Source organism: Mustela nigripes, chromosome 13 (assembly GCF_022355385.1).
Source record: "Mustela nigripes isolate SB6536 chromosome 13, MUSNIG.SB6536, whole genome shotgun sequence".
NCBI lineage: Eukaryota > Metazoa > Chordata > Mammalia > Carnivora > Mustelidae > Mustela > Mustela nigripes.
The window spans coordinates 66,413,619-66,439,561 of record NC_081569.1 but is presented as its reverse complement, the minus strand read 5'-3'; the positions used below and the strand labels follow the sequence as shown (position 1 = coordinate 66,439,561).

Below are 25,943 nucleotides of genomic sequence, written 5' to 3'. Positions count from 1 at the left end.
CTGGGGTATTAGAGGGGCTTATTGAAGGATCTCATTGAAAGGGTGGGTCCTGTCAAACTAGACCAGAAGCCTGCTAAGTCTCCATTTGGATCTTGCTATTTGACTTGAAAACCCTCCCCAGAGAAATGATGTTTTCTCGGACTCACACCAAGTGATTTCTGTTACGTGTAGGATTATTTGTGGATGTTAACATTCTAATTTTCTACCAGCAGAGGTCGCCGTGGACCTCATTAAACTCAAGTGGGCAGTGTTTCTGCAAAGAAGACGATTGTCAATTTTCAAAAAAGTCAGATGTTTGAATCACCTGTTTATACGTTTTATAAAAAGCTTTCATTCTTTAGTCTCCCATGTCTGGGGTGCATACTGGACATTCAGAGGTAAGTGTACCACTCAGCTGAAATCTACAGGTAATTAGTTTCCTAGTCCAAAAGTTCCAAGTCCAAAATTCTGGTTTGCGACAAAGATAGAAGCTTTTCAAAATTAGGGTTCTCATTTACTGTCCTAGTTAACTTTTAGTCTCCTGAAATGTCTGCAAGGGGAATATAAGGGCGTGTGTGTGTGTGTGTGTGTGTGTATGTATGTGTGTGTATGTGTGTGTGTGTGTGTATGTGTGTGTGTATGTGTGTGTGTATGTGTGTGTGTGTATGTGTGTGTGTGTATGTGTGTGTGTGTATGTGTGTGTGTGTGTGTGTGTAGATAAATCCATTTGGGTATTGGTTCTTAAATTTCTATCCTCTTTCCATCCTAAGAAATGTCCATTTTATGGCACTCCAATCCACGTAGGCGCCACGAGACTCCCAAACCAAATATTATTATTTTAAAATTAAGTTTTTACAATGAGATGGCACACAGGGCTTATTGTTACTGATAAATAACTTACATATTTCATCTGTACTAGTATCTTGAAAGAAGTGTCTTTCAGTCCTTTGCTGACTAAATGCCCCCAACATCTTAGATGCTGACTTCTGACCCCCAACAATACTCAAGCAGTGGCTCATTTCTGGATATTTCTTGTGAATTTTAAAGGTACTTACCTTTCTTAGGAGCTGGCTTAGTAATGTTCAACTTGCTAGCTTTTTTAAACAAGCCTCGGATGCCTCCACTTCCTTCTTCACATTCGTTATCTTTGATAGTAGCTTCCAAAGCCAGCCTCTCCTGTTCCAATTTCTCTAATTCATCTAATGCAAAAAGACAAAAATCGTTTACTTAACTCAGAGTGATGAAGTTTCTAGGAGCAACTTATAAACTATTTTAATATAAAAAACGGTGTTCCATTTGCAACGATATGGCTGGAGCTAGAGGGTATTGTGCTAAGTGGAAAAAGTAGAATATTCCACTCTATGTGGAACTTTTAGAAAGAAAACAGACAAACATATGGGGGGAGAGAGGGAAACAAACCATAAGAGGCTCTTTTTAAAAAAATTTTTTTAAAATATTTTATTTATTTATCAGATAGAGAGAGAGAGATCACAGAGATCACAGAGAGATCAGGCAGACAGAGAGGGGGAAGCAGGCTTCCCACTGAGCTAAAAGCCCAATGCGGGGCCCAATTCCAGGATCCTGAGATTATGACCTGAGCCGAAGGCAGAGGCTCAACCCACTGAGCCACCCAGGTGCCCCAAGAGACTCTTTAAAAAAAAATTTTTTTTTTATTTCTTTATTTCACAGAGTGAGAGAGAGCACAACAAGAGAGCAGCAGAGGGAAAGGGAGAAGCAGACTCCTCACCGTCCAGGGAGCCCAAATGTGGGACTCGATCCCAGGACCCTGAGATCATGACCTGAGCTGAAGGCAACCGCTTAATGGACTGCGCCACCCAGGTGTCCCCATAAGAGATTCTTAATGATACAGAACAAACTGAGGGTTGCTGGAGAGGAGGAGGGTGGGGGATGGGCTAGGTGGGGGATGGGTATTAAGGAGGGCAGTTGTGATGAGCCCTGGGTGGTGTTTCTAGTTGATGAACCACCGAATTTTAAACCAATATTGCACTGTATGTTAACTTAGTGAAACAAATAAAAAGAAAACAAAAAATGAAAAACTGTGTCTATGCAATAAAATTATTATACATCATATGACTTTTTCCAAATGATTATTAAAAAGTAATATATATCGACAAGTTATATTCAGAAAGTAATAACTAGCTTGGGAAAGCAGCTCTATGTGTTGTCATAACCCATGGAGTCACTAGGTTTTTCTTTGTGAAGATAAGGCAGTCTATTTAATAACCTCTTCATTCGCTTCCAGCAAAACCCAAAAAGCCAGATCCACTGTACATAAGATCTTGTACACAGTGCACCACTGATTTCCTGACCTAAACGACTGGGTAGGATATTTGACAAGTGGATGCCCAAATTACCAAAGTATACCGGGTGTGTACCAGGCACACAACGATGCCTCCTGAATTGCGGCATAAAACTAGACAGGAATTAAGGAATGGTAACCAAACTTTATATAAAGCCTTGTATGGGCTCTAAATTGAAATTACAGTGAAAAATGCCCACTGAGAAATTTCTTTTAGAGAAGGAAGACACAGGAGGCAGGAAGAGGGCAGAGGGAGAGGGAGAGAACCTTAAGCACCTTCACACCCAGCACGGAGCCCTCAAGTCCCTGAGATCATGACCCGAGCTGACATCAAGAGTTAAACACTTGACCGACTGAGTCACTCAGGCACCCCAACAATTCTTTCTGAGAAGCAACATACTTTCTGGAATGAGTGACTGAAGTGAAAGAAAGAAAAGCTGAGGTTTCTGCGTGCCTGTCAGAGTTCAATAGCTAAGAAACATCTCGTGACACTCAAGTCTGGAGCAAGAGTCAAGCCATGTCCTGGGCTGAGACCCACCTCCAAGCTTTGATGTTGCCCCTGGCTGCCTTTTATCTTTTTTGGATTCTGATCGTGAAGACAAATTCTTCGCTGCTATGTAATGCCTTGCATTCCTCTCTGATGTCCGCTTGTGGTGGGTCAGGGGAAACAGGGCTTCACAAGCAGTCAGGGGACAGGGCTAAAGAATGACAGGCATCCTTGCTTACACTGGCCAAGGTGGCCTCTTTTCAGATCCCCTCATCTTGCTTGCTTGCTGGGAAAAGAGACTTAGAAAACGAGCAGTGTTCTGAGGAACAGAGTAGAAAACCTAGCCTCAGTGTTACAGAGCACTGGTAGGGCTTCTGTAAATGTCAACCCTTGGAGCCTGTTGCCTTATCTATCCAGGAAGTGAAGCTATACAAAGTCTAGATTTATCAATTATGTACTAACTAAATCTGTCAGGACAGTCACATCCCTAGACGGTGTTGTTATTCAGCTCCACAGAATTGTCTGGCCTCTTTCCAGGTCTTAGCAATTAATCTTTTGCCAGTGGCATGAGATTTAAGGTCAAATCACCCATGTGATTTCCCCAAAGCTTCAGAGGTTCTCAAGATCAGCAACTATAGAAAATCTGAGAAATTAGGCTGACGGTATTAAAGCTCAGACAGGAGTTGCTTACCCCTGACTTTCGGAAAGGTGAACAGGAGCCGCATTGCATGGAGGGGGGGGTCATGACCGGCGACAGCTCTACGGAGGGCTTTATGTGACATGAAGCGAGTCATTTACTTTTCCTATGCCTCTGATTTCCTATCTGTGAAATGGAAAATTGTAACCCTTCCCCTTTCCAACTCTCCCAGCTTTGCGAAAAGAATAAACAACCGTTTCTGCAGGGTGCTTTGTGCCTCCTTAAAGAACAAAGCAACGAGCGTGTTCTATAGGTGGTGTATTTATGCAACCGCTGGAAATGGGCTTAGTCAAGCAAAGCAAATGGAGTATTTCGAGAAGCCCGGGAGTTATTTCAGCAGTTACTATTTTTTGCACACTCTTTGGGTGCCCGGCACTGTGCTGCATATGATTCCTTCTCATAGTAGATGGCTACTATTATTACTCTCACTTTTGTAGATGAGGAAACTGAGGCTCAGAAAGGTTGAGTAATCTGTTTGATGCCACCCAGAAAATAACAGGGTTCAAATGCAAAGAAGCCGGCTTGACTCCAATCCTGCCGGCTTCCCACTCTGAAGACCTTTGGCTTTTGGCTTGGTACTCTTATCTCAGAGTTGTTCCATTACCCTCCAACACATCATGGTCAGGCAAACCTCATCACTCTTGGGCGTGTGGTGTCATGCCAAGTTATTCCACCGAAACGACGGTCCCTCCCATATGTCATTTTAAAGGCAGGACCCTGAAGACACAGGTACAAATGACAGGCTGGCCCCAGGGCAACAGGATGGGCAACATCACCCACTGGGGGATGGCCCCCTAACTGTTATCTCCTGTTTGGGGTGCTGCAGGGGTCCAGCTGTGGGGTAACCTCTTCTTTGGTGATGTCTGGAAGGTGCATATTTGCGAGTTTCTTTGGGGGGGGGCAATGGCTACAGCCACGCTGGAAAATGGTTTCTTTTGCTTTCCTTTTTTGGCAAGCTCCCGCACACCCCATGATGAGGAGCTAGTCACCGCGTTCTTTGTCCTCGAGTTTGGACAAAGGAGGAGAAAAGATAAATCCTGCTTTGTCACAGAGTCAGCTGGCTGAGTGAGCCGGGAACTACTCCAACTATTTGCTCAAAGGTATGTACACAACCCATCCTGGACAGAGCAGACTGCAAAATCTCAGGCCCCAGAGACAAAACCAGACTTCACCGGAACGCGTCAGATCGGCAGTCCCCTCCAAGACAGGAGACAGAGGCCGACACCGGCAGATAAAGGTCTGTGCTATGGGCTAAGATCTGCCTGCTTGGCCCTCTTGGATTTTCCCATCCCGTGCACCGTGATTTTACAAATTCCTATTAGAGCTAATTCTTAATCATTCCCTTTGTAGGTGATCTAAGGCCTCCCCCCATGCCATCCGTCCTTTCCTAATTTCAGCGCTAAGCAGAAGGAACGGTTTGATGATCTGTTCTGCACAACCTAGCTGGCGTCCTGCTCGCCTCTGTCCACACGTGAGTCCAGAGCACACTCTGTCAAAAGATTTCTTTCAACAAGAGCACAGGCTAGCCGACCTGCCAAAGTGTGCCATTGGCCACGAGGGGGGGAACCCAAGGAGTACAGTCGGAGAGGCAGGAATTGATTTCCACGAGGCTGAGGATAACAAGCCCTCATTCCATCCCAGCTGCATCTGATTCTCCGGATTCACAAAGCCCTTTCCCCAGAGGATCTTATTTGATCCCAACGCCAGGGCTGGGATGCAGGGAAAGCTCGCAGGCATTCCCACCATTTTCCTGGGAAGGAAAGGGGCTCAGCCCGTTCAAGGTTGCACAGCTGGGGATGTACGCTCCTGCTTCCAGTTCTAGCGTTCTCCCTCGTTCCCACCCTTCCCTGGCGATGCGCTCGGACTGCCAATATCCGCCTGCTGAAGAAATACATGGTCTGCATTTTTTCTGAAGAAGCCGTTGCCCCAATTCCCCAACCGGACAAATTTTTATAATGCTTTACCTTTCCACAGTGCTCTGCTCCGAACTTTATTCCAGTAACTAGACCTGTGTGACAGGGACTAGTTTTAAGACACATGTTTATTTTATGCTTTCTGGACTGCAAATTCCTGGGGGGTAGCTTATGTCGTATTTTGTCACCTACGTTTATTGAGAGTTTCTTTTGTGCTATGCACCGTGCCAAACATTTTGGGGCCATAATATCCTTTCACACAAGACAGTAAATCTGTGAGGTAGGAGCTATGATTATTTCCAACCGGAAATGTGAAAAGTGAAACGGAAAAGATGAGTAATTTGACTAAGGCTGCACAGTCCAAAAGCATTGAGCTGGACTTTGAACCCAGGTCTGACCAATTTCAAAGCCTATGCCTAGACTTTTCACATTATTCGTTGTGCCCGCGCCTCCCTACTCATGTCTACCACCATGATAAACACTCACAAAGAGTCTGTTGGAATAAAAGGACAAGTCAGTGCTATTCAACACAGTTCAAACCATTTGAAAGTATCTCCGGAAAGGAAGGGAAACAAAAAGATGGTGGTCAGGCAGGGGTGAGTGAGTGCAAAGTCCTGTGGGGAGGGGCTACAGAAGACGGTGTGGAGAAGAAGCAGGGTTAATGCTGTATACAGAGTTATAAAACGAGGACCCAATAGGGGCTGATGGTACAAACCAGGATGCAATGTGACAGAAGGTAGGACAGGCAGGACTGAGCAGAAGAATGAGAGGCAAGGAAAGGGATCCTTTTCCTAAAAAGATCCACTACCTGAGCATCAGGTAGGAACTCGAAGCTTCTATAGTAGATAATTCTACATGTCTATCGTGATTTATAAAAACTACAATGCTAGGGACACATGGGTGGCTCAGTGGGTTAAAGCCTCTGCCTTCAGCTCAGGTCATGATCCCAGGGTCCTGGGATCGCGCCCCACATTGGGCTCTCTGCTCAGAGAGGATCCTGCTTCCTCCTTTCTCTCTCTCTCTCTCTCTCTCTGCGCCTGCCTCTCTGCCTACTTGTGATCTGTCTGTCAAATAAATAAATAAATAATCTTTTAAAATAAATTAAAAAAAAAAACCCACAATGCTAGAGAGAAAGCAAGAGAGCTAGAGAGAGAGAATAAAGTTCTGCCTGTCTCTCATTCCAAGAGTAAGGGAATCCCTGAGGTTCTAATGATGGAAGAAAAAGCTTAGGCCTTTCTGTTCTCTCAGTCGAGGGGGTTTCTAACCAATTCTTCAGACATAACCCAAACAGTTCTCATAGTAAGAATCCTGAGCCCCATCTTCATGCAAATGCCAAGACCACTTGAAGAACAGTTACCCCTTCTCAAGTGTTTCATAAATTGGCATTGTATGGTAACCAACTGGAGGCACTGTAGTTTGAAATTCAACTTACTCGTCATGATTGCCTCAAATGTTCTATCCCCAGTCTTTTTTTTTTTTTTTTTTCTTTAAAGATGTTTTTAGAAACAGGCGGGAGTCTACACATTACGATTCACTTCGAATCTCAAGGATGGAGAACAGTCAATTATCTGACAGCAGAAGAGGGAGTGGGGAAACCCACTGAGGAATCTCGTCCCCTCCCACTTCACAGCAACCTTTCTCTTTATTAATTATTAAATTATGATTCTTTCCTGGGTCCATCAGCTCGGAGCTGTAAACGCTCACATGAATCAACGTGACTTACCCCAGGTGAAGTCTCGCTGAATTGAAGGCAGGAAGCAATCCTGCAGTGGACGTCTTCCAATCAAATAATTATTTACTACACCGCCATCTGTCTTTATTTGGCTAAGCCACTCCAGCAGACACGGCAGAATCCCCGTGCTCTGAGATGGTCATAAATCGTGCAGTACTTACACGGAACACTTGACCGCAATAGACTGCGGATCACGTTTCGTCACTTTATTCCTACCAGGACAGTGTGCACGCTTTGTTGTAGTTGGCAAACTTGCTAAATACCTCTGGGAATCGAACAATATGAAATATCGCATTTTTTGATGTTGTCAGGCAATAAATTAATTTATTAAGAGAAACTATCAGCCATCGGTACTGGAAGATTTGCTGCGGTATACATGTTAGAATGTTATGAGCATCGATCTTATTTATATACAATAGTTATTCTCCTCACATAAGCCCGTGACACAGTATAGAAATAATTGCCATTAGCTGGTAAATTACCTATAAAGCTGATTTCTATTCACTGCTTTATTAACTACAGTATATGGGCACTCTGAATTGCTAATATTTCCTTTAAATTATAATCTGTGATGACACTGTGGTGCCTGTGTTGGAAAAGCTATGATGATAATCATTAACATAGTGTAATGCAATACTTAAGATTTATCAGGCTCTTATTAAGCCCTATATTACAGTATAATATAATGAAACGCAAGCTTATTTCTTCCAATTCAAAATCTAATATGAGGCTGGTGTCATAAATTACATAAACTTCAAAACAATGCATGGAAATGTGGCATAAAGTTAATTTCTATCATTATGCTGTTGTTTTTCTGCACGTTCTTCACGTAGTGATACAACACCGTTTTTTGTTTACCCTAGATAATCGGTACTTAGAATTATTTTATTAGCATCCAACTGTATTTTCCCTTTTCTGACTAAGAAGCAGAAAGATTTCAAACATCAAAGTTGATATAAATTGGATACATCCCATGGGAAATTAAAAGGGGATGCAGTTCACTGCCAGGATTTTTTCAGAAATACTACAGAATTTGCTTGCTCTGTCGACTTACAGGACTAAATTGGTGGGGTGCTTTGGCGGATGGAGCGGTAAAGGTGGGAACATTATTTTCCAGCTACAACACATCTTTCGGCTCAAAGAGGTCAACGTAATGTACAAAGCAAATGTGTAATCTAAACGCAAATTGAATTTTGTATTCTCATTTTTTAGATGGGAAAACATAGCACAAAAGACAGAAAAGAGCACAGTGTAGAAAGTTAGCAATCGAGCAAGTCTCTTATTAGGTTTTTGTAACTGTCCTTAATGTCATGTCTATCTTATCATAGATAGGCAGCTCCCCTCTCCCCCTTAAAGGAATTATTCCATTCCCATATCTCAGATTTCACCACTGGCTCTCTTTATCTTAGTCATTGTCCTCTCTAGATCTCCTTAAAAGTTAGAATAGTGGTTTTAAACAGACATAGATTTGAATCTTATTTCTATCAATCGCTAGCCTTATAAATCTTGGGGGAATATCTCAATTTATTAGCTATAAAATGGGGACAAAGATAGTATTTTCTCTGTAGGGTAGTTGGGATGACAAGTGTTATATGTGAACAGGAAGCATACACATGGCTCAAAAATGGTTAAGGGCACCTGGCTGGGTGCGGAGCATGTGATTCTTGATCCAGGGGTTGTGAGTTCAACCCCACTTTGGGCATGGAGCCTACTTTTAAAAAATGCTAACTGTTGTTGCTGCTAATGTATTAAGTTCTACTAGAAAGAGCTTTAAATTAATCATGGACACTGAGTGGGAATTAGTATATCCATCTGGAGATGTAAAATGTCCATAAAAGAGAATAGGGGCATAAAAAAGAAGCCTGAAGGCTCCAGAGTATCGTCTTTGCTACAGTTTTGCACCGGATAGACTTTCAGTTTTACTTTTAAAGATCTTCATGTGGGGTGCCTGGGTGGCTCAGTGGGTTAAAGCCTCTGACTTCAGCTCAGGTCATGATCCCAGGGTCCTGGGATCAAGCCCCGCATCAGGCTCTCTGCTCAGCGGGGAGCCTGCTTCCTCCTCTCTCTCTGCCTGCCTCTCTGCCTACTTGTGATCTCTGTCTGTCAAATAAGTGAATAAAATCTTAAAAAAAAAAATAAAGCTCTTCATACATAATCGTAGAGTATATATGTCAGACAGTGGTTCTCTAGCCCTTATAGACACTTGATCTCCAATTTTGCCTTCCTCTTCCTCTCTTACAACTCACCAGAACGGCTGCCTCAGAAAGTTCACCAAATCCTCTCACCCCACCTTCTGTTACGATGAAGACAATCCTACATGGCCAGATAGAATTTGGACCCTCAGGCACCAGCACTCCCAGATCTCTTACAGGCTGTTCCTTTCTGCTGAACCGATCCAGCAAAATCCCGAGTCTCCTCTACCTGGAGATCAAATGCCCCTAGACAAAACCTGGACAACCAGCGGGACTGCTGCACCTTCAAAAAGAACTGAGAGCAATTTCTTTTCTCCTGTTTCAGGCCCCTTCTTCCATCCACACCCTTGCCTTGATTCATCCTGCTCCTCCAGAATCTTACTCCATGGGTCATCCTTCATTTTATTTCACTAATTGATTAATTAATTAATTTTTTACCTCCTCCTTCAATCTCCTGCATTTTCTTGAGCCCATTTCCTCAGTCTGAAAACATCCCCCTCTCTTCCATTCTCAGGTCGATGGGTCTTCCTATGGTCAACCTCCTCAATCTCATTCTTCTCTGTTGCATACAGACTTCTCAAGGTGGTGGGCCACACCCAGATTCTCTGCTTTGTCATCTCATATTTTGTGTTCAACCTACTGCAATCTGGAGCCTGCCAACACCGCTCTGCAGATACTAGTATCACTAAGATTATCTGTGCCTTGTTAACCGCATTTCATTCACCATCTTACGTGTGTTTCCCGCTCTGTTGGACAGTAATGGTGATTCTCATTCTGAGCACACTGCTCCCATGGCTTCGGTGACACCACAGGCTCCTGGTTCCTTTCGCTTCCTGAAAACTCCTTTCCTGTTCTTTCTTTGGGGTCTCTCTGTCAGTGTCTTGTGCATGTCTGACTACATGCACTCTTTGGATTATTTTTTCCAGGGCTGTTGTTTCAATTTTCACCTGAACTATGATGTCATCTGTATTGGTCTACTCAACTTGCCATAACACATACCCCAGACTGAGTGCTTAAACAACGGGCATTTATTCTCTCACAGCTCTGGAGGCTAGAAATCCAAGATCAAGGTGTTGGCAGGGTGGTTTCATTCTGAAGCTTCACTCCTTGGATTGCAGAGAGTTGTCTCCTTCCTTTCCTCTGTGCTAATCTGTGTCTTAATCTTCTCTTTTCATAACAACGTCGGCCATACTGGGTTAACTCACTCTAGTGATCTTATTTTATCTGACTTACCTCTTAAAAGACCTTGTCTCCAAATACAGTCACATTCTGAAGTTAGGACTTCACCATAGAATTCACAGAAAATAGTTTGGTCCATAACATCTCCTAAATCTGCATCTCCAGCTCACACTTCTCCTTTAAAACCAGGACTGTCTAAATGCCTACTGGACATTTCTGGTAAAATTCCCCACAAGAGATTATTTAAGCCCACTCTTCCTCTGTGTTTCCCATTTCCACAGGCAGCACCACCCTTCATGTAGTCAGCCAAGGGGTATTTTTTCATTCCTTCCTCTCCAGTATCCCACACATTCAACCAAAGTACTCCTGTCCTTTCCTCTCCTCTCCATCCCTGGCTTTAGTTCAGGCTGTCCCCTTCTCTGCCTTTGATTATCATACAAATCTTTTTTATTTTTGATCTGCTTCCCTGTTTCCATTCTAGTCCCCTTTGAGTCCATGTCCCCTCAATTAAATCTCTTCAGTGGTTCCTCATTGTCTGCGGAACATGCGTACACTTTTTAATATGGCAAATGAAGCTTTTAAAATGAGGATCTTATATCAGCAGCCTCAAATTTCACTACTGTCTGTTCATACTTTCTACTTCAGTAACATGAATCTGCTTTGGGTAGCCCACACATTCCATTCTTCCTTAAACTCGTGTATTTACACCTTTGCTGATTCTCTCCTCTTTGTCCGGAATGCTGTTCCTCAAACTCTCTCATTTCTCTCTCGCCTATCATTGTCTAGTTAACTCTACTCATCCCTAGAGTAATTTCTTCCAGAAAGACTTCTTGGAGTAAGAGGTCCCCCTCTCTTTCCCATAATACTCTCTTGATATGCTTATTAGCACAGTAGTGATAATGCCCATCCCCATTTCTAGGCTGTGTGTCTCTTGAAGATACAGACTTTTATTAGCCTTGGTTTACCTAGCACTGTCATTTACACCATGCCTGGTACACAAGAGACACCTAAAAAAACCCTCTTTGTTTTAGTCTCAGTCATTAGTGGACTCTATTTTGAAGTTCATCTAAAGAGGTAAGTCACCAGTGAGGGCCCTGTCCTAATATTTCAATGACTCTTTAGATGTGTCCTTTATTTCATACATAAGAGGGTATGTTTAAACTCTTAAGATTAAACAAGTATACTAAATCCTCTACAGGGAAAAGCAGAACTACTAATCTGAATTAGTGTTTCTGCCTTGGACTTAGATTAGTGATTCACAGCATGATACACTCAGGCTCATTTCCATGTTAGCTGCAAACCAGATCATAGTCTCTTAAAAACAAAATACATGGTTCTTCAAGGAAAGAATTAATCTTTATTTTCTCAAACATCTTGCAGAAATTAATTTGGCAGTTATTTTACCAAAGGTGTTTATTTTCAATGATGCTGGCTTTGTGGTTTTATGATAAAAAGAATAATTTATGACCGCCCCGGATTACTCTATATTTCTATATATTTCCGTAGCAGGATAAAGGCCTTTTATGTTAGCAATGGGGAAAGCAGTGGGGAAATGGACACACTTCAGGTCAGCACAAGGATAAGGAAGCTCCATCATTGGGGGTTTTGTCTGTGTTGTACACTGCTCTATCCCCAACGCCTAGGAAAAGGACAGGCATGGAGTAGGTGCTCAATAAATATCTGTTGTTTGAGTAAAGAAAGTACATACCTTGCACTTGAAGAACCTGAGAGATGTCAAACCCTTGGCTGATTCTGACTATGACCACACCAATCTCAAAGTCAAACGCATCACTGAAAGTAGAAGCAAAGTAGTTAGGGATTTGAAAGACTCCTTTAATCTTGAGGATTTGTACGAATAATAAGAGAGCCTAAGAGTCTCAATTCTAAGATTTTAATGTAACTAAACTATGAAAATTCACTTTAAATATAGAGAAGAGCTGACGCCTCTTTTGTTAGTTTTTTTTTTCTTTCCCTTTCTGTCATTTAAAAAGGTATTCTGGATAAAGGTAATTAATTCATTTACTCTGGAATCAAATTATTCAAATAATATTGTCACCTAGAATTTTGATTAAGAACTTGCCACATACTTTTAAAGTAATTGTTTCTTTTCTAATGTAAGTACATATTTAGAACAGAGAGTTTCCAGGCTGCAAAGACCCTTTGGAATTATCAGCCAAATCTCTACTTATTGAGAAAGTATCTTACAACATTGCTGATGTCAAGTTGCTTCTTAAAGATACGTCCAGTTCCTCCAAAGAATGTTCACCATTGACTCTGAGCAGACCATTTGAAGCAATGCTTTTTCATGACAATCCTTTGCCATTAAGGTTGGCTGTTGCCTTCTCTACTCTCAATCCAACAGAATTAGGTTATCTATAAGGTAAAGAAAAGCTCTCTTTCTTGTATGTCTATTCTTGTAGAATATTGTTTTCTCTGTTCCTAAATTGGGTTAAACAAATTAGTACTTTGAGTTTTATTTAAAATTTCCTCCTCGGAGGTTCCTTTGTTCAGTCTCTATTGGATCTAAAGCCTTCCCACTGAATGTCGCCCTCTATCAGAAATAATGAAGTTTGTGGTTGTCTCACCACAGGCAAACGAGTTTCGATTAGCCAAAGTGAACCTGAATTTTCAAATAACGATATAAGTAAATTCAGTGTAATGTGAACATTCATTCAAAATTTAAACCCTAAGTGATTGTCACTGAGCAACATGGATGCATTCGAGCAAAAGTTGCTACAAAATAAATTTCTGAGAAATCTTGTTTCTATTTGTCCTTGTGTATAAAAAGTGGACCACGTGTTCCACAAATAATATTTGGGTCCTGTGTCAGGCAGGATAATTTTAAACCCTCCAAAGACATCCACATTCTCATCCCTGGAACCTCTGAATATGTCACCTTCCATGGTGAAAGGAACTTTGCCCATGTGATTAAATTGGGGACCTTGAGATGAGGAGATTAACCTGGATTATCTGTCAGGGCTCTGTGTCTTTTACCACCAGGCTCCTTAAAGAACGTTTGGGAAGTAGGAGAGGAGGTCAGAAAATAATGAGAAGGATATGACCCATCAGAGCTTTGAAGATAAAGGAAGAGGGCCAGGAGCAGTGGGCTGCCTCTAGAATTTAGGAAAGGCAAGGCTAAGGATTCTCTCCTAGAGTTTCCAGAAGAGAATAGCCCACAGTTTAGCCCACACCTCGATGTTAGCCTATTGAATTAGTATCAGACTTTTAGCCCATGCATCCATAGGCTATGAAATTTGTGTTTTTTAAACCACCAAGTCTGAGGTAATTTTTTTACAGCTGTCAGTGAAAACTAACACAGATTCTAATTAAAATGAAACCATATCTAAGAATATTTATAAACATTTAAAATCTTTTATTCAAAGAAAAATGAGAAATACTATGCTATTGTAATAATACCCCTATGTTAACAATAATACCATGCTTTTAGTCATAAAACAAAACAAAACGAAACTAAATGGAAGGGAAATATAATACAATGTGGAGGTATGATGGTCTTCCTTCTATATTGACCTCACTGCTATGGTACTAAAGTCATTTAAATTTACTAAACCAGCTAAGCTTTATACTAGTACAAATTCAAGCCACCTTAACATTGAATTTTATTACCAAGAAGACCAATTATTAATTTGGTATAAAAGCCAGAAGTCTCCTTGGCCTAATATTACTGGGTTTGATTATTTTGGTCCCTTTTAATTTCTAGAATGTTTGGGACAGTGGAGGTTGGAAGAGGACCCCAGATAATTTTGTTATCAACTATTAGACGTTTAATCACTGAAGGTTTACATTAGTCTTCCTGTTTGCTCCAATCCTTTTCTTCCCAAAGATGAAGAAGAAATTTCTTTCCTTTCCACACCTCTCTGCCAGTGGTAAACATGAAATTTTACTGAACAATCTGGATTACAGAGAGCAGATCTGATCTATTTCCAAGAATGGTCAGTGACTGACTGTGATTATCAATATATCAAAATGCTGGTTGCTGAGCACAGTAAAATTCTGATCCTGATCACCTGCTTTGGCCTTAACCTGCTGAACTCAAGGTACATGGCCGCATGAGGCATCCAGGCTTCATACCTTTGGGGAACACGATTTGGGAGGATGCATTTAATACACAGGTTCTCTGTGTTAGGAAGATTTTTACGTGAATTTCTGTTTGGTCAGTAATGCATATAAATTTCAGAAGATGGAAATGGTCTTCTTCGACGTCTTTTCAGCAAACTCATACTAGAATGCTTTTGTAATGCTTCGCAAATCTCCCCCAGGTAATGATAAAAGGGACGCTCGTTCTAGCAGGGCCCAGCGACACAGGCTGGTGTAAGGAGCACTGTGTATGTACATGTTTGTTTTGAAGGGGTGAGGATTTCTTTCCTGTGTATTACAGATTTTTAAAGTGCAGTCGGACTTCTCAGGGCACACTCTTTGCCCTGTGGTGTGGAATCAGAGCAAAGCCAGACTCCAGACTGGAAATGTTCCATTTTCAGAGCTGTTGACAAAAGAGGGCTGTTACCATAGCTAACATTGCCCCCTGTGAGACAAATTCGGTTAAACATGTTCAAGCCCGGAAGAAAGGCTCAGTTTTCTAGAATGGTCACTGAGGACACTCTGAGCCTTTTTGTATGTGAAGAATTTGTTTTCTCTTATTCAGAGAAACCGAGGAACCGAGCCAGATAATACTTCAGCTCTACATATACTTTCGGAGGCAGCAGAGCATTGTGGACATGAGTCTAAACTTTCAATTCAGTAGCCCTGGGTGGGAATTCCAGCTCTGTCACAACACGGTCATTTTCTGCAGCCTAATTAATTTTTAACGTCTGTATCTCCACTTATAAAACCACAACAGTATTTGTACTACAAAGGCCTCTCGTGAGAATTCAATGGGATAATTCATGTCAAGGACGCTAGCCTGCGACCTGCTTGTCTTTTGGGGACTATCATGATTGCCCTTGTCCCAAGACTTCCTCGATGTTTAGATATGAGATGTCACGTTCCACTGAAAACTCACTTTTTGTTCTTAAACCCACACAGAAGCATCTATACATGACAGCCTCAGATCAGCAGAAGGGGAGCCGAGGAGGCTCTGGGGTAGTCAATTCCTGATCCAAGCCTCAGGAGAAGACAATGACACAGCAGGGTACACGGGCCAACCCAAGATTCTTGGTGTTTTGAATGACCATTTCCTTTCTCACCGAGCTTTCCTTGCTCTTAATCTTGTGAATAGGTTTCAAAATTGTAATGCTTAATATTTACCTTTTCCTGTGACATCGAGTTTCCCCCACGCTGCCTCCTCTGATGCTATGATCCCATGCAGCCCTACTTGTGGCAGTGTTTTTTCACTTTGGTAAAGAACTCAGGGTACCAGGGGAATGAATGCCCTCTTCCCAGGCAATTTCATCTACAAGAGCGTCTGTTATGTACTGCCCTGTTTAGTGCTTTGTAAACAAGAACACGTCTTGAAAGCCATCACTTACTGTATAATTCCCACATAGTTCTCAATCTCTGTCAAGGGAGCTTTCCTCCAGTTTTTTTTATATCCAATCACCAGAGTGTTTGGTTTCATTCTTCCTAAGCCCGAGGCCTAAACAGAGGAGATAAACACATGGGCAATCCTTTCCATACCAGGAAACTACCACAGCAAAATGAAGAATAATGTCCACAAGAGCACCGAAGTAATGTCCGGAAGATTTCTGAAGATGAGATTACATTTTAGTGCATGTCCTTCATGCCCGTACCCAAGCATAAAATAGAAAGATTAGTTCTAAATCATCTCAGCCATAAATGGATTTTAGATGACAGAAATGTAGCTTTTCTAAATTAGCAGTCATTTGCATTTCTTCTGACACACTCATTAAAATGGTTCAATAATTTAAAATCAAGTGAGGGTCGGCTTAACTGTTGGCATGCATGTTGTAACTTAGTGGTTCAAAGCTCATTTCCACCTGTTTTACCCATAATGTCATTAGCAATAAAATCCATGTTTGGAAAAATGCTTAGATGCAAGCATCACTGAAACTTTAACTTCCATTATTTCGTGGAGAGTAAGTGAGCTATGTCTCTAGGACCTAATTCTCTCGCAGGACAGTATTGCAAATAGTCATCTTCCACTGCAGTTTTTACTCCCCCCATTAGGTGATGGGATATGGCTTCTGGTTAATTAAACTTCACTCAGCAATATTATTGAGCACCTATTAATTGCAGAATGTTATGGTGGGTGCCGTGGAAGAGCAGTGAGGCATAGTCTTCGGCCCTAAAGAGATTAGAATACTGTGAAGGAGGCAAGATATACACAGATAATTATAACTCAAGTGTACAAGCAGTAGGAGCTCCTATGGAAGCAAAAAGGAAGAAACCTTGAATTCCAGCTGTGGACTCAAGGCTGGCTTCAAGGGAGAGGTGGGATCTCATTATTACAAGTTGGTGAGAGGTTGACAGGCACAGAAAGGAGAGTGGAGGGAGTGAAGGAAGGACACTTTGGATCACAGGAAGAGTGAAACCAGTGACCAGAGTGGGACATGTGAAAGGGGGCAGTAGCAAGCAGGAGGAGATGGGAATCAGTGGGAGGGTTCCTGCCGCCATATTTGTTGTGTTTCTCCCGGAATGGTAGAGGTAGCAGGACAGCTCCTTAGCGCTCTCATTTGGTGCTCAGCAGGATGGACTTGTCTTTTCTGTGACTGCAGTCCGGGGAATGTGATCATTCGTCCTGTCCTTTTTTTTTCTAAGATTTTATTTATTTGTTTGACAGAGATCACAAGTAGGCAGAGAGGCAGGCAGAGGGAGAGAGGAGGAAGCAGGCTCCCTGCTGAGCAGAGAGCCCATGTGGGGCTCGATCCCAGGACCCTGAGATCATGACCTGAGCAGAGGGCAGAGGCATTAACCCACTGAGCCACCCAGGTGCCCCTTGTCCTATCTTTTTGTCCTGGTACAGGACTATACTCCACTTTTCTTTAAGCAAATCCAAGTGAACAAGCTTTCTGCATTGTTATTATTATTTTTTTTTACAGTTTCTTCCAGAGTCGTGTAACAATTGTTTTCCAGACCCATCTTTTCTCTCCCTGTTTATTCCATGTTAGTCCACCCATTCCTCCCTGAAAATTTGATTTACCAATCTTTTGTGATAATTTTACCTGATATGTGTAATATTCTCAACATATTTCACCAAAGAGCTACTGAAAAGTAGTAACTCGCTACAAAAGAAATCAGCCTCTTAAAAGCACATCTATTCCCATGGCTTAGCAAATTCATAACAGATGAAAAGATGCTCACTGGGGGTAATAGGTCTTTCAGAAATGGTTTCTCTGCATGTGCAGCTACTTTGCAAGAGTTCTTCAGGAATATTAGTGACAGGAATGCACCAAATACTCTTCATCTCCAAAATACGACAGTTTAACCAATTTTTTTCTTTCCAGCTTGCGTAAACATCAGAGTTCCTAGACAACGCCCTGAATTTTGATACTCCTAGAAATGGTAACTCTGAAAGCGAGTACTTGGTATATGTAGAATCAGGGCTTTCCAACCATATTAAAGCCAAAATGTTTAGAAAGCCAAGCCCTACAGTTTCTCAGGGTCTCCTTGGATTGTTTTAAGGATACCTCACCATTCTAAGCTATGGTCAGGCCTCGGGAAAGATTCTATATACTTATTATGGAATCAAGGAAAAAGGAAAGAATAAGGGAGAAAAGATAGAGTTGTGGGTTTTAGCGTGCAACCACAGAGATTATTACATTTTATTCAACATTCTGGAAATAATTTAGGAGGATAGGGAAACTTTACACCCAGATCACCACACGTTTATTCAGTGGAAGCTAGCAGCTTGCCCTCGTGCCATTTGCAGGAGAAAAAAGGAGCAGAATGCCTGACTTGAGCATTGCTACATGCAGTATGAAATGCAAAAATAGTTTGAAGTTTTAATAGGATCCTGAATGTCGTCAACCATCAGAACAAATTTGCATTTCAATAAGTGTGGGGACAGAATGTATGCTGGTGGCCAAAGGCAACCTCATTTTCCATTTCCAGCGTATCATCCATAGTTCATTGTAATAGAACCTCTCTGCTTTTGTTTCAGCTTTGTCTCTCCTCGGGAATTCCAAATGAATTCCTTAAGCATCTGCATTGATCTCTGGGCCTGCGCTAACTGGAGCCGTTCGCAATGGGAGCTTCATTAACGGGGGAGGGCTAATCGTCTTTTGCCTCCGTGCTCCGTGCTCATTCCCTCAATGCCAGCCTTACCTGAAGGAGACTTCGGACACCATCTCGGAAACAGTCTGCCGCCACCGCAGCATAAAAAGCCTTGATTTTGTTCTTTATAAGCCAGGCCTGCTTTTTTGCCATGCCACTGTTCATCTCTTTAACACACAGCTTGCGCGGTCCCTGTATGACACGATGAAATATTGGTTAGAAGCCCTGCTGTTACCTGACGCGCTGCTGATGTTTTCTAAAGGACAAAAATAGCCAGCAATGCCCCATCGAGTTAAGAAATGGGAAAGAGGGGAAAACACCTCACTAAACAGGGTTCACGCAGATTGAACCTTGTGGAGTGGGTCTGTGCTGCTCCCATCACTCACTTGCCACGCAGAATGTCCAGATGCATGAACACCTGCTTAATTAACTGCCTCATGCCAATGGAAGAAATAGCCGAGGGCATCATAGCGCAGGAAAATGAAAATGCGACAGAAGAAATTCAGGAAAAATAACACGATCAAACTTTGACTCAACAGTAAAAGGCATGTTAGTTACACTAAGGGAATCTCAGCTAGAGCCCAATTTGAAGAAATGGACTGAGCTCCTGGGAGCAGAACATGGTGGGTTCTAAGTTCTACCACGAACTACCACATCTTGACAATTCTACTAGGCCCATTCATTGCTTTTTGTGTGCGGTAAAAACACCCTTGCGTCACTTTTCCTTATGTAATGTAGACTTATTCCTACCCAAATAAATTAAGATCTCCCTCCACTCATAGAATTTGGTGAGAACAGAGGTTCACAAGTCTATAGCACAGGAAGAATAGTAGAGCTGAAGAGAGGAGGAGACAGGTGTTCTCGTGGCAGATGAAACGGCTTATAATTTTAAGATTTGAGTTCTGGAAACTCATTTTAACTAAAATTTTGATTCTTTTCCTTCTTCCCCAAAAGTCCAAGCTAGCTCTTTTCTTTGTAAGTTTCAAAGCAAACCCCAAAAGTGTTTCTGATGATCTATAATACGACTGATAAGCTAAAGAATCTGCTACTATTTTCCTAGGAAAATTCTCTCAACTCATGGAGAGATTAGGTATGCTGTTGAATTGTCTTAGATTTCTTACAAGCCACTTGGGATCTTGATGAAATGCAGTGTGTAGGTCTGGAATGAGGCTTAAGATTGTGCATTCTAGGGATGCCTGGGTGGCTCAATGAGCTAAGCCTCTGCCTTCAGGTTGGGTCATGATCCCAGAGTCCTAGGATGGAGCCCTGCATCAGGCTCTCTGCTCAGCAGGGAGCCTGCTCCCCCCCCCCCACTGCCCCCCCCCCCGCCTGCCTCTCTGCCTACTTGTGATCTCTGTCAAATAAATAAATAAAATCTTTAAAAAAAATCTGCATTCTAACAAACCCACAGGTGACACGGATGCTGCTGGTCCTCAGGCCATACTTAGGGCCACAGTCTTAGAGGGTATTAGATTGGAAAGGGCTTGCAATGTATGAGAAAGATGCCAGGCTTCGTGGTCTGCAGAACTGGTTTCAAATCTAAGTGTGGCCACTTTGGAAGTATTATTTCTGTGTTTTGGTCGATTTTTCTCAAAACAGGGGTAAAATCTCTATTCTGCAAGGTTGTTTTGAATAGTAATGATAAAGTGCCTAGTCTGATGTCTCGAAGGTAGTAGGTACTCTTCCAAAGTTGGATGATTTTTATTACCGTAAATGAGTGCTTACGATCTCATGGAAGCCCCAGATTTATTTCCATCACTGTGTTTGCTCTACGACAGAGTGCTAAACTGGAAGCCAGAGTGTTGGGTGTAGATCTAGCTCTCACACTGACTGGCAGGTACCCCGGTGCCATGCAACCTCTCTTGGTGTGAGTTTTACATCTATTAAAATAAGGAAATTCGGGGCGCCTGGGTGGCTCAGTGGGCTAAGCTGCTGCCTTCGGCTCAGGTCATGATCTCGGGGTCCTGGGATCGAGCCCCACATCGGGTTCTCTGCTCAGCAGGGAGCCTGCTTCCCTCTCTCTCTCTCTGCCTGCCTCTCTGCCTCCTTGAGATCTATGCCTGTCAAATAAATAAATAAAATCTTAAAAAAAAAATAAGGAAATTGTCTAGTTCATCACTGCCGAGTACAGTAGGCCCTGCCCATCTGCTGCTGAGCATATGAGATATGTCTGGTCCACACTGAGATGTACTGGAAATGGAAAATACACACTGGATTTTGCAACCTTAGAATGGAAAGAAAAATGTTAAATATCTCATTAAAGTTTTTATAGTGTGCATATTGAAATAATAACATTTAGGACACATGATATTAAATAAAATCTATTAAAATTAACTATTCTTGTCTCCTTAAATTTGCTTTTTCCAATGGCTGCTAGAAAACTTTGAATTACATATGTTACACATATTATATTGCTATTCCATAATACTAGATGATCTCTGTGATCACTTCCTTTTTAACATTTTATTTGAATTGATCAGATTCTTTATGTACTGATTTTCACCAGTGTATTTTCTAGAACTTGCCAACTTTTCAAAAGATTTTTCAAAAACAGCTTGGATGACTTACATTAAATTAAAAAAACAAGAGACTTCAATGAAGATGGGCTAGGGACAGTAGTTATTAAACCAGAAGACCTAACCTAAAGAAACACATGTCATTATGGATCAAATTTTGCTCAGGGTTCTAGAACGTCAATGCATTTTTGAACCATTAGTTCTTCTTGGGCTTTCTAGGCTCTGTCAGCAGCAAAGAAAGAAGAAATATTTTATTCAGGAAAATTCAATGGTAACCCTGAGACAGAAGAATAACCAACAGCTGGAAAGGGTATTGGGCCATCAGTATATTGAGTTGTACCACAATGACTATGAGCCCCTGGGGAAAGTGGCATTTATTTAAATAAATACAGTCTAATGTATGGCTATTACTGCCACAAAAATCCAGATTAAGCATTAATTGTGACAGAAAGATTTACATGAATGCCTAAATTTGCCATACTGAGAAGTCATAAAAATATTTCAGGCAGAATCTCTCTTTGCTAAAAGCGATTATAATATCTTTGTAGCACACTTATGAATGTGAGAGAAGGTGGCAACACAAATGGAATAGGGAAAAACTAACTAACAAAGAGAGAAGACATACTCGAATATAGTTATTCGACATTCAAATTTATCATAGTCACCAAAATGGATTTTACCACTCAATTAAAATATTGGAGAGATTAGCTCAGTGAGGCTCCAAAATATGAATGCATAAATTAATTTAGAATTTGAACAAAAAAGCTCCAAAAATCTTATATATATATTATAACTTTGACATCGACTAAGAAAAGGGTAAACAAATTCTATTTAGTCTACAGAAGTAGTTGATGTGATGCTACTACAAAAAAATGAGAATTATGAAAAGAATTTGCAAAGGAGTTCCAATATCATTAGTATCAAATAGAGAAATTTGGGCTAAAAGCAACATTCTTTCCAGCATTCATTTTTCAAGACACTGAGAGTCTTGCTGCTCTGTCTTTGTTTTCATTGTCACTCTGGTTGGAAGGGTGGGAGAGAGAATTTTTCCTTTCTGTTTTGGTCCATATTTTGTCTTGCCTTGTGCCTAGTGCCCATTCATAGGTCATTTCATTTTCCCTGCGCTGGGCCATGTCACTATCTTATACACATTGTAACAGAGGCTTGATGGCTAAAGAAGAATAGATGCATCTATAAACATGCATCGACTTGGTGGTTGTGAACATTAAAAAGAGGTTGAAGGGGCAGCTGGGTGGCTCAGTGGGTTAAGCCTGCTTTCAGCTCAGGTCATGATCTGAGGGTCCTAGGATCGAGCCCTGCATCGAGCCCCGCATCCAGCCCCACAATGGGCTCCCTGCTCAGCAGGGAGCCTGCTTCCCCTCTCTCTCTGTCTGCCTCTCTGCATACTTGTGATCTCTCTCTCTCTCTGTCAAGTAAATAAATAAAATCTTAAAAAAAAAAAAAAAAAGGTTGAAGAGAGAAGAAAAAATGAGAACTGTAGTTTCCCCTGGTTTGTCTGTCCTTGAAATGCATAGGATTTGGTTGCATTCCCTGACTTTTCTGAAGAGCATCTTTGAATTCCAATAGAGCTTTAAGTTTTATTAAGATATTTTATAAATTTGGGGTGCCTGGATGGCTCAGTCGTTAAGTGTCTGCCTTTGGCTCAGGTCCTGATCCCTGGGTCCTGGGATTGAGCTCTGCATTGGGTTCCCTGCTCGGCGGGAAGCCTGCTTTCCCTCTCCTAGTCCCCTGCTTGTGTTTCCTCTCCCACTGTGTCTCTCTCTGTCAAATAAATAAATAAAATCTTTTAAAAAACAAGATATTTTATAAATTTTAAGGAAAAAAGAGAAAGGGAAACAGTAAGGGTGAAATTTTGTTAAAAGGAGATCTACATGAGGAAGCTAATCAAAAACTATCTGTTATCTCCTTTATCATGAAAGGAAAGAACAGGACAATCAAAGTTTAAAGGATGAGAAAGAGTAGGAAACATTAATCAAAATAGATCTACACCTTGGTACGTTTAGGTGAACTGAGTAGAAGAATACCAGTAAACCTCAGATAACATTGCTTTGGAGAGGGAGAGAGCCAAGAAATGGTTTTAACAGGGACTTGAGTGATGATGGTTTATTTCATTCTAAAAGTGAGTAGGAACATCCATGACAAAAATGTTAACAGTCATTAATTAAAATGAGTAGGATATGGGTGTCCTTTAATTTTATATAGTTTACTCAGATGAAATTACCCATGTTCCACAGTTTTGACTGACAAAAGTGTAAATTTCATATGATTCAATCTACTATTTTTCTTAATGTTTCAAAATTTAAAAAATAGAAGCAATCTTAAAAAAAATCTTTATGTTTCAGCCACCAGAGCGACCAAATGTACTGAAAAGATGCTACTGCACCCTTGAAAGCCTTTTGCAACTTTAAGACAAACCAAATCTCGTAAAGAGGTAAGTGTTACATTTGGGGCACAAAAAAGGCTTTATCTGATTTGCGTTCTAAATCCCAGATCAATTGGATCACGTTTCCATCTTTAGGTTATTTTTGTCTTTGATTTGTTTTAAATAAAAAAATACCCTGCCTTTAAACTAAAACTGAGAAGTAGATGAATGAGGGACTGTCGACGCCGGCGTGATGCCTGCCCACGTGGAGAAGAGAAATGTGAGCTGACACCTTACAATTTTTAGAACCAGAGTGTACCCAGAGAAAGAAGACTCCCTACGCCTAAACTAAGTTATTGCAATGATTGGTTTTATTGTCTTCCTAACTCCTATAAATAAGTGAGGAAACTGATGGACAAAGAAAGAAAGTGTGTTTTTATGTCATGGTACACAGGGTACAATCGGTGGAGACTGCAACTCCTGACTTAATACTTGCCTGTTGCCAACCCCCCTGATCTGGACAATGCTTGACAATATGAGAAGATGCTAGAAGGGTGGAGTCCTCCTCCCTCTGATCTTTCTGTGACTATAGGAACGAAGCATAGAAGAAGAAGAAAATTACTTTTGTTCAATAAAGCCTCTTTGGGAGATATATATGTCGATGATTTAGCACGTGTTAACTCCGAGGAGGAGTAGACAATATTGTGAGTTACCAAGCTGGGTTCCTTAAAACAAAACAAAACAAAACAAAAGATGCTCCTATCTGAAAGATGAAGGATACTTCTGAAATATTTAGGCTGGGTAGGAAAGAAGCAAGAAGGAGGAAGAGGCTCCGATGGGGGAGTGCTAAGAGTTGGAGAGTTGGAAGTACACGGTGGGGGGCTTGGGGTCCAGCAAAAAGAATAACTCTTTCCATTTCACTTTCAGCAGCTCCAAGGGCAAGTCCTTTAAAAACACCTTTGCTGTAGAAAATGGCAGCTGTAGCCACATACTTCCCATCCACCCACCGGCAATGAAATACCAGTGATCTCTGAGTCTTGCTCCTTCCTTGTAGCATAACCACATTTTAAGTCAGCACCAAGATAAGCAAAGACCACCAGAGGGACGGAGCATAGAGCCTGCTGTCCTATGTTTATTCAGCAGGAATATGTAGCTCATTGTTCTATCATGATCATGTTGGATGCCCACAAATAGTCCAAAATCCAGTACTGGGATCTGGTTTCCCTAAGAAAGGATGTTTTTGGTTTTGTTGAAAGGGATATGTTTTTGGAGTGAAAATGGCAAGCAACTGTGCTATACCAAAAATAATGGTGATGAAAATAACAGTTCCAGCAATAACAAGTACAATTAGTTGTGTAATTACTATTTGACAGGTGATGTGCCGAGCCCTGGAAAGCTCACCTGCTAGAATTCTCACAACAGCTCTACAACATAGGTGCTAATATTCTTATGATTCCCATTTTATAAGGAAAGAGAGAAAACTGCGGTTCAGAAAGACTAAATTCTGTACAAAAGGGACTCACAGCTAACAGGTGGCAAAGAGTGATGCAGAATTTGACCGTGTGTCTCAGAAGCCCATGAGCACCAGCATCCCAGAGCTAAGAACTGCATTGTCACCTCTCAAGATCATTGTTCCTATTTAACCTTCCAATAAGGATGGCCCAACTACCGACAACTGTGCTTTTGGAAAAAGTTTTCTAAGGGTATGCAGCGGACTTCTCCCGTACCCCATTTCATCTGTTTCTTTGCAAAGATGATTGACGACTGAGCCTAGAGTTGAAATGCTGATGGCATCTGCAGCCCCAGGGGCTCACAGACAGCAACTAACTGGAGAGTCATTAACTGATGCAGCAACTCTTTTCTGTCCCCAAGAGAACCTCAGCACCTGGGAGCATGACTAGCAGGCCTTACTCAGAGAGACCAGCACTGTGATATATAACGTGGTCCAAAAATATATGTCGAACACCAGGGCCAGTGGAGGCACAGACACAGGTGCATACTTCATATGATATTCCACAATCACGCTCTTTTATTAGAGTGAAAGCAGCAAAGGGTCGATTACGTAGTGATCCAAAGGGGCACGTGCACCCGAATGTTTATAGCAGCAATGTCCACAATAGCCAAACTATGGAAGGAACCTAGATGTCCATCAACAGATGAATGGATAAAGAAGATGTGGTATATATACACAGTGGAATACTATGCAGCCATCAAAAGAAATGAAATCTTGCTATTTGTGACAACATGGATGAAACTAGAGCATATCATGCTTAGCGAAATAAGTCAAGCAGAGAAAGACAACTATCATATGATCTCCCTGATATGAGGAAGTGGTGATGCAACATGGGGGCTTAA

The 25,943-nt window shown here is 41.5% G+C and overlaps 1 protein-coding gene and 1 long non-coding RNA gene across 5 annotated transcripts in view; one reads left to right on the top strand and one right to left on the bottom strand.

Annotated features, from left to right (window-relative positions):
• The window catches only part of SLC12A1 (solute carrier family 12 member 1), an 87,947-nt gene that overhangs the window by 17,744 nt on the left and 44,260 nt on the right, over nt 1-25,943 (bottom strand). For all 4 annotated transcript variants that reach the window (XM_059372768.1, XM_059372767.1, XM_059372769.1 and 1 more), the window contains 4 exons: nt 18,741-18,881; nt 15,986-16,092; nt 12,208-12,290; nt 1,035-1,178 (listed from right to left, as the gene is read on the bottom strand). In XM_059372768.1, the coding sequence (XP_059228751.1) occupies nt 1,035-1,178; nt 12,208-12,290; nt 15,986-16,092; nt 18,741-18,881 (475 nt within the window). The remainder of the gene's footprint in view (nt 1-1,034; nt 1,179-12,207; nt 12,291-15,985; nt 16,093-18,740; nt 18,882-25,943) is intronic.
• LOC131999732 (uncharacterized) lies at nt 4,214-23,657 on the top strand. The gene is made up of 3 exons (XR_009399097.1): nt 4,214-4,720; nt 4,834-4,954; nt 23,569-23,657. It is a non-coding gene; the product is annotated as an uncharacterized LOC131999732 (long non-coding RNA).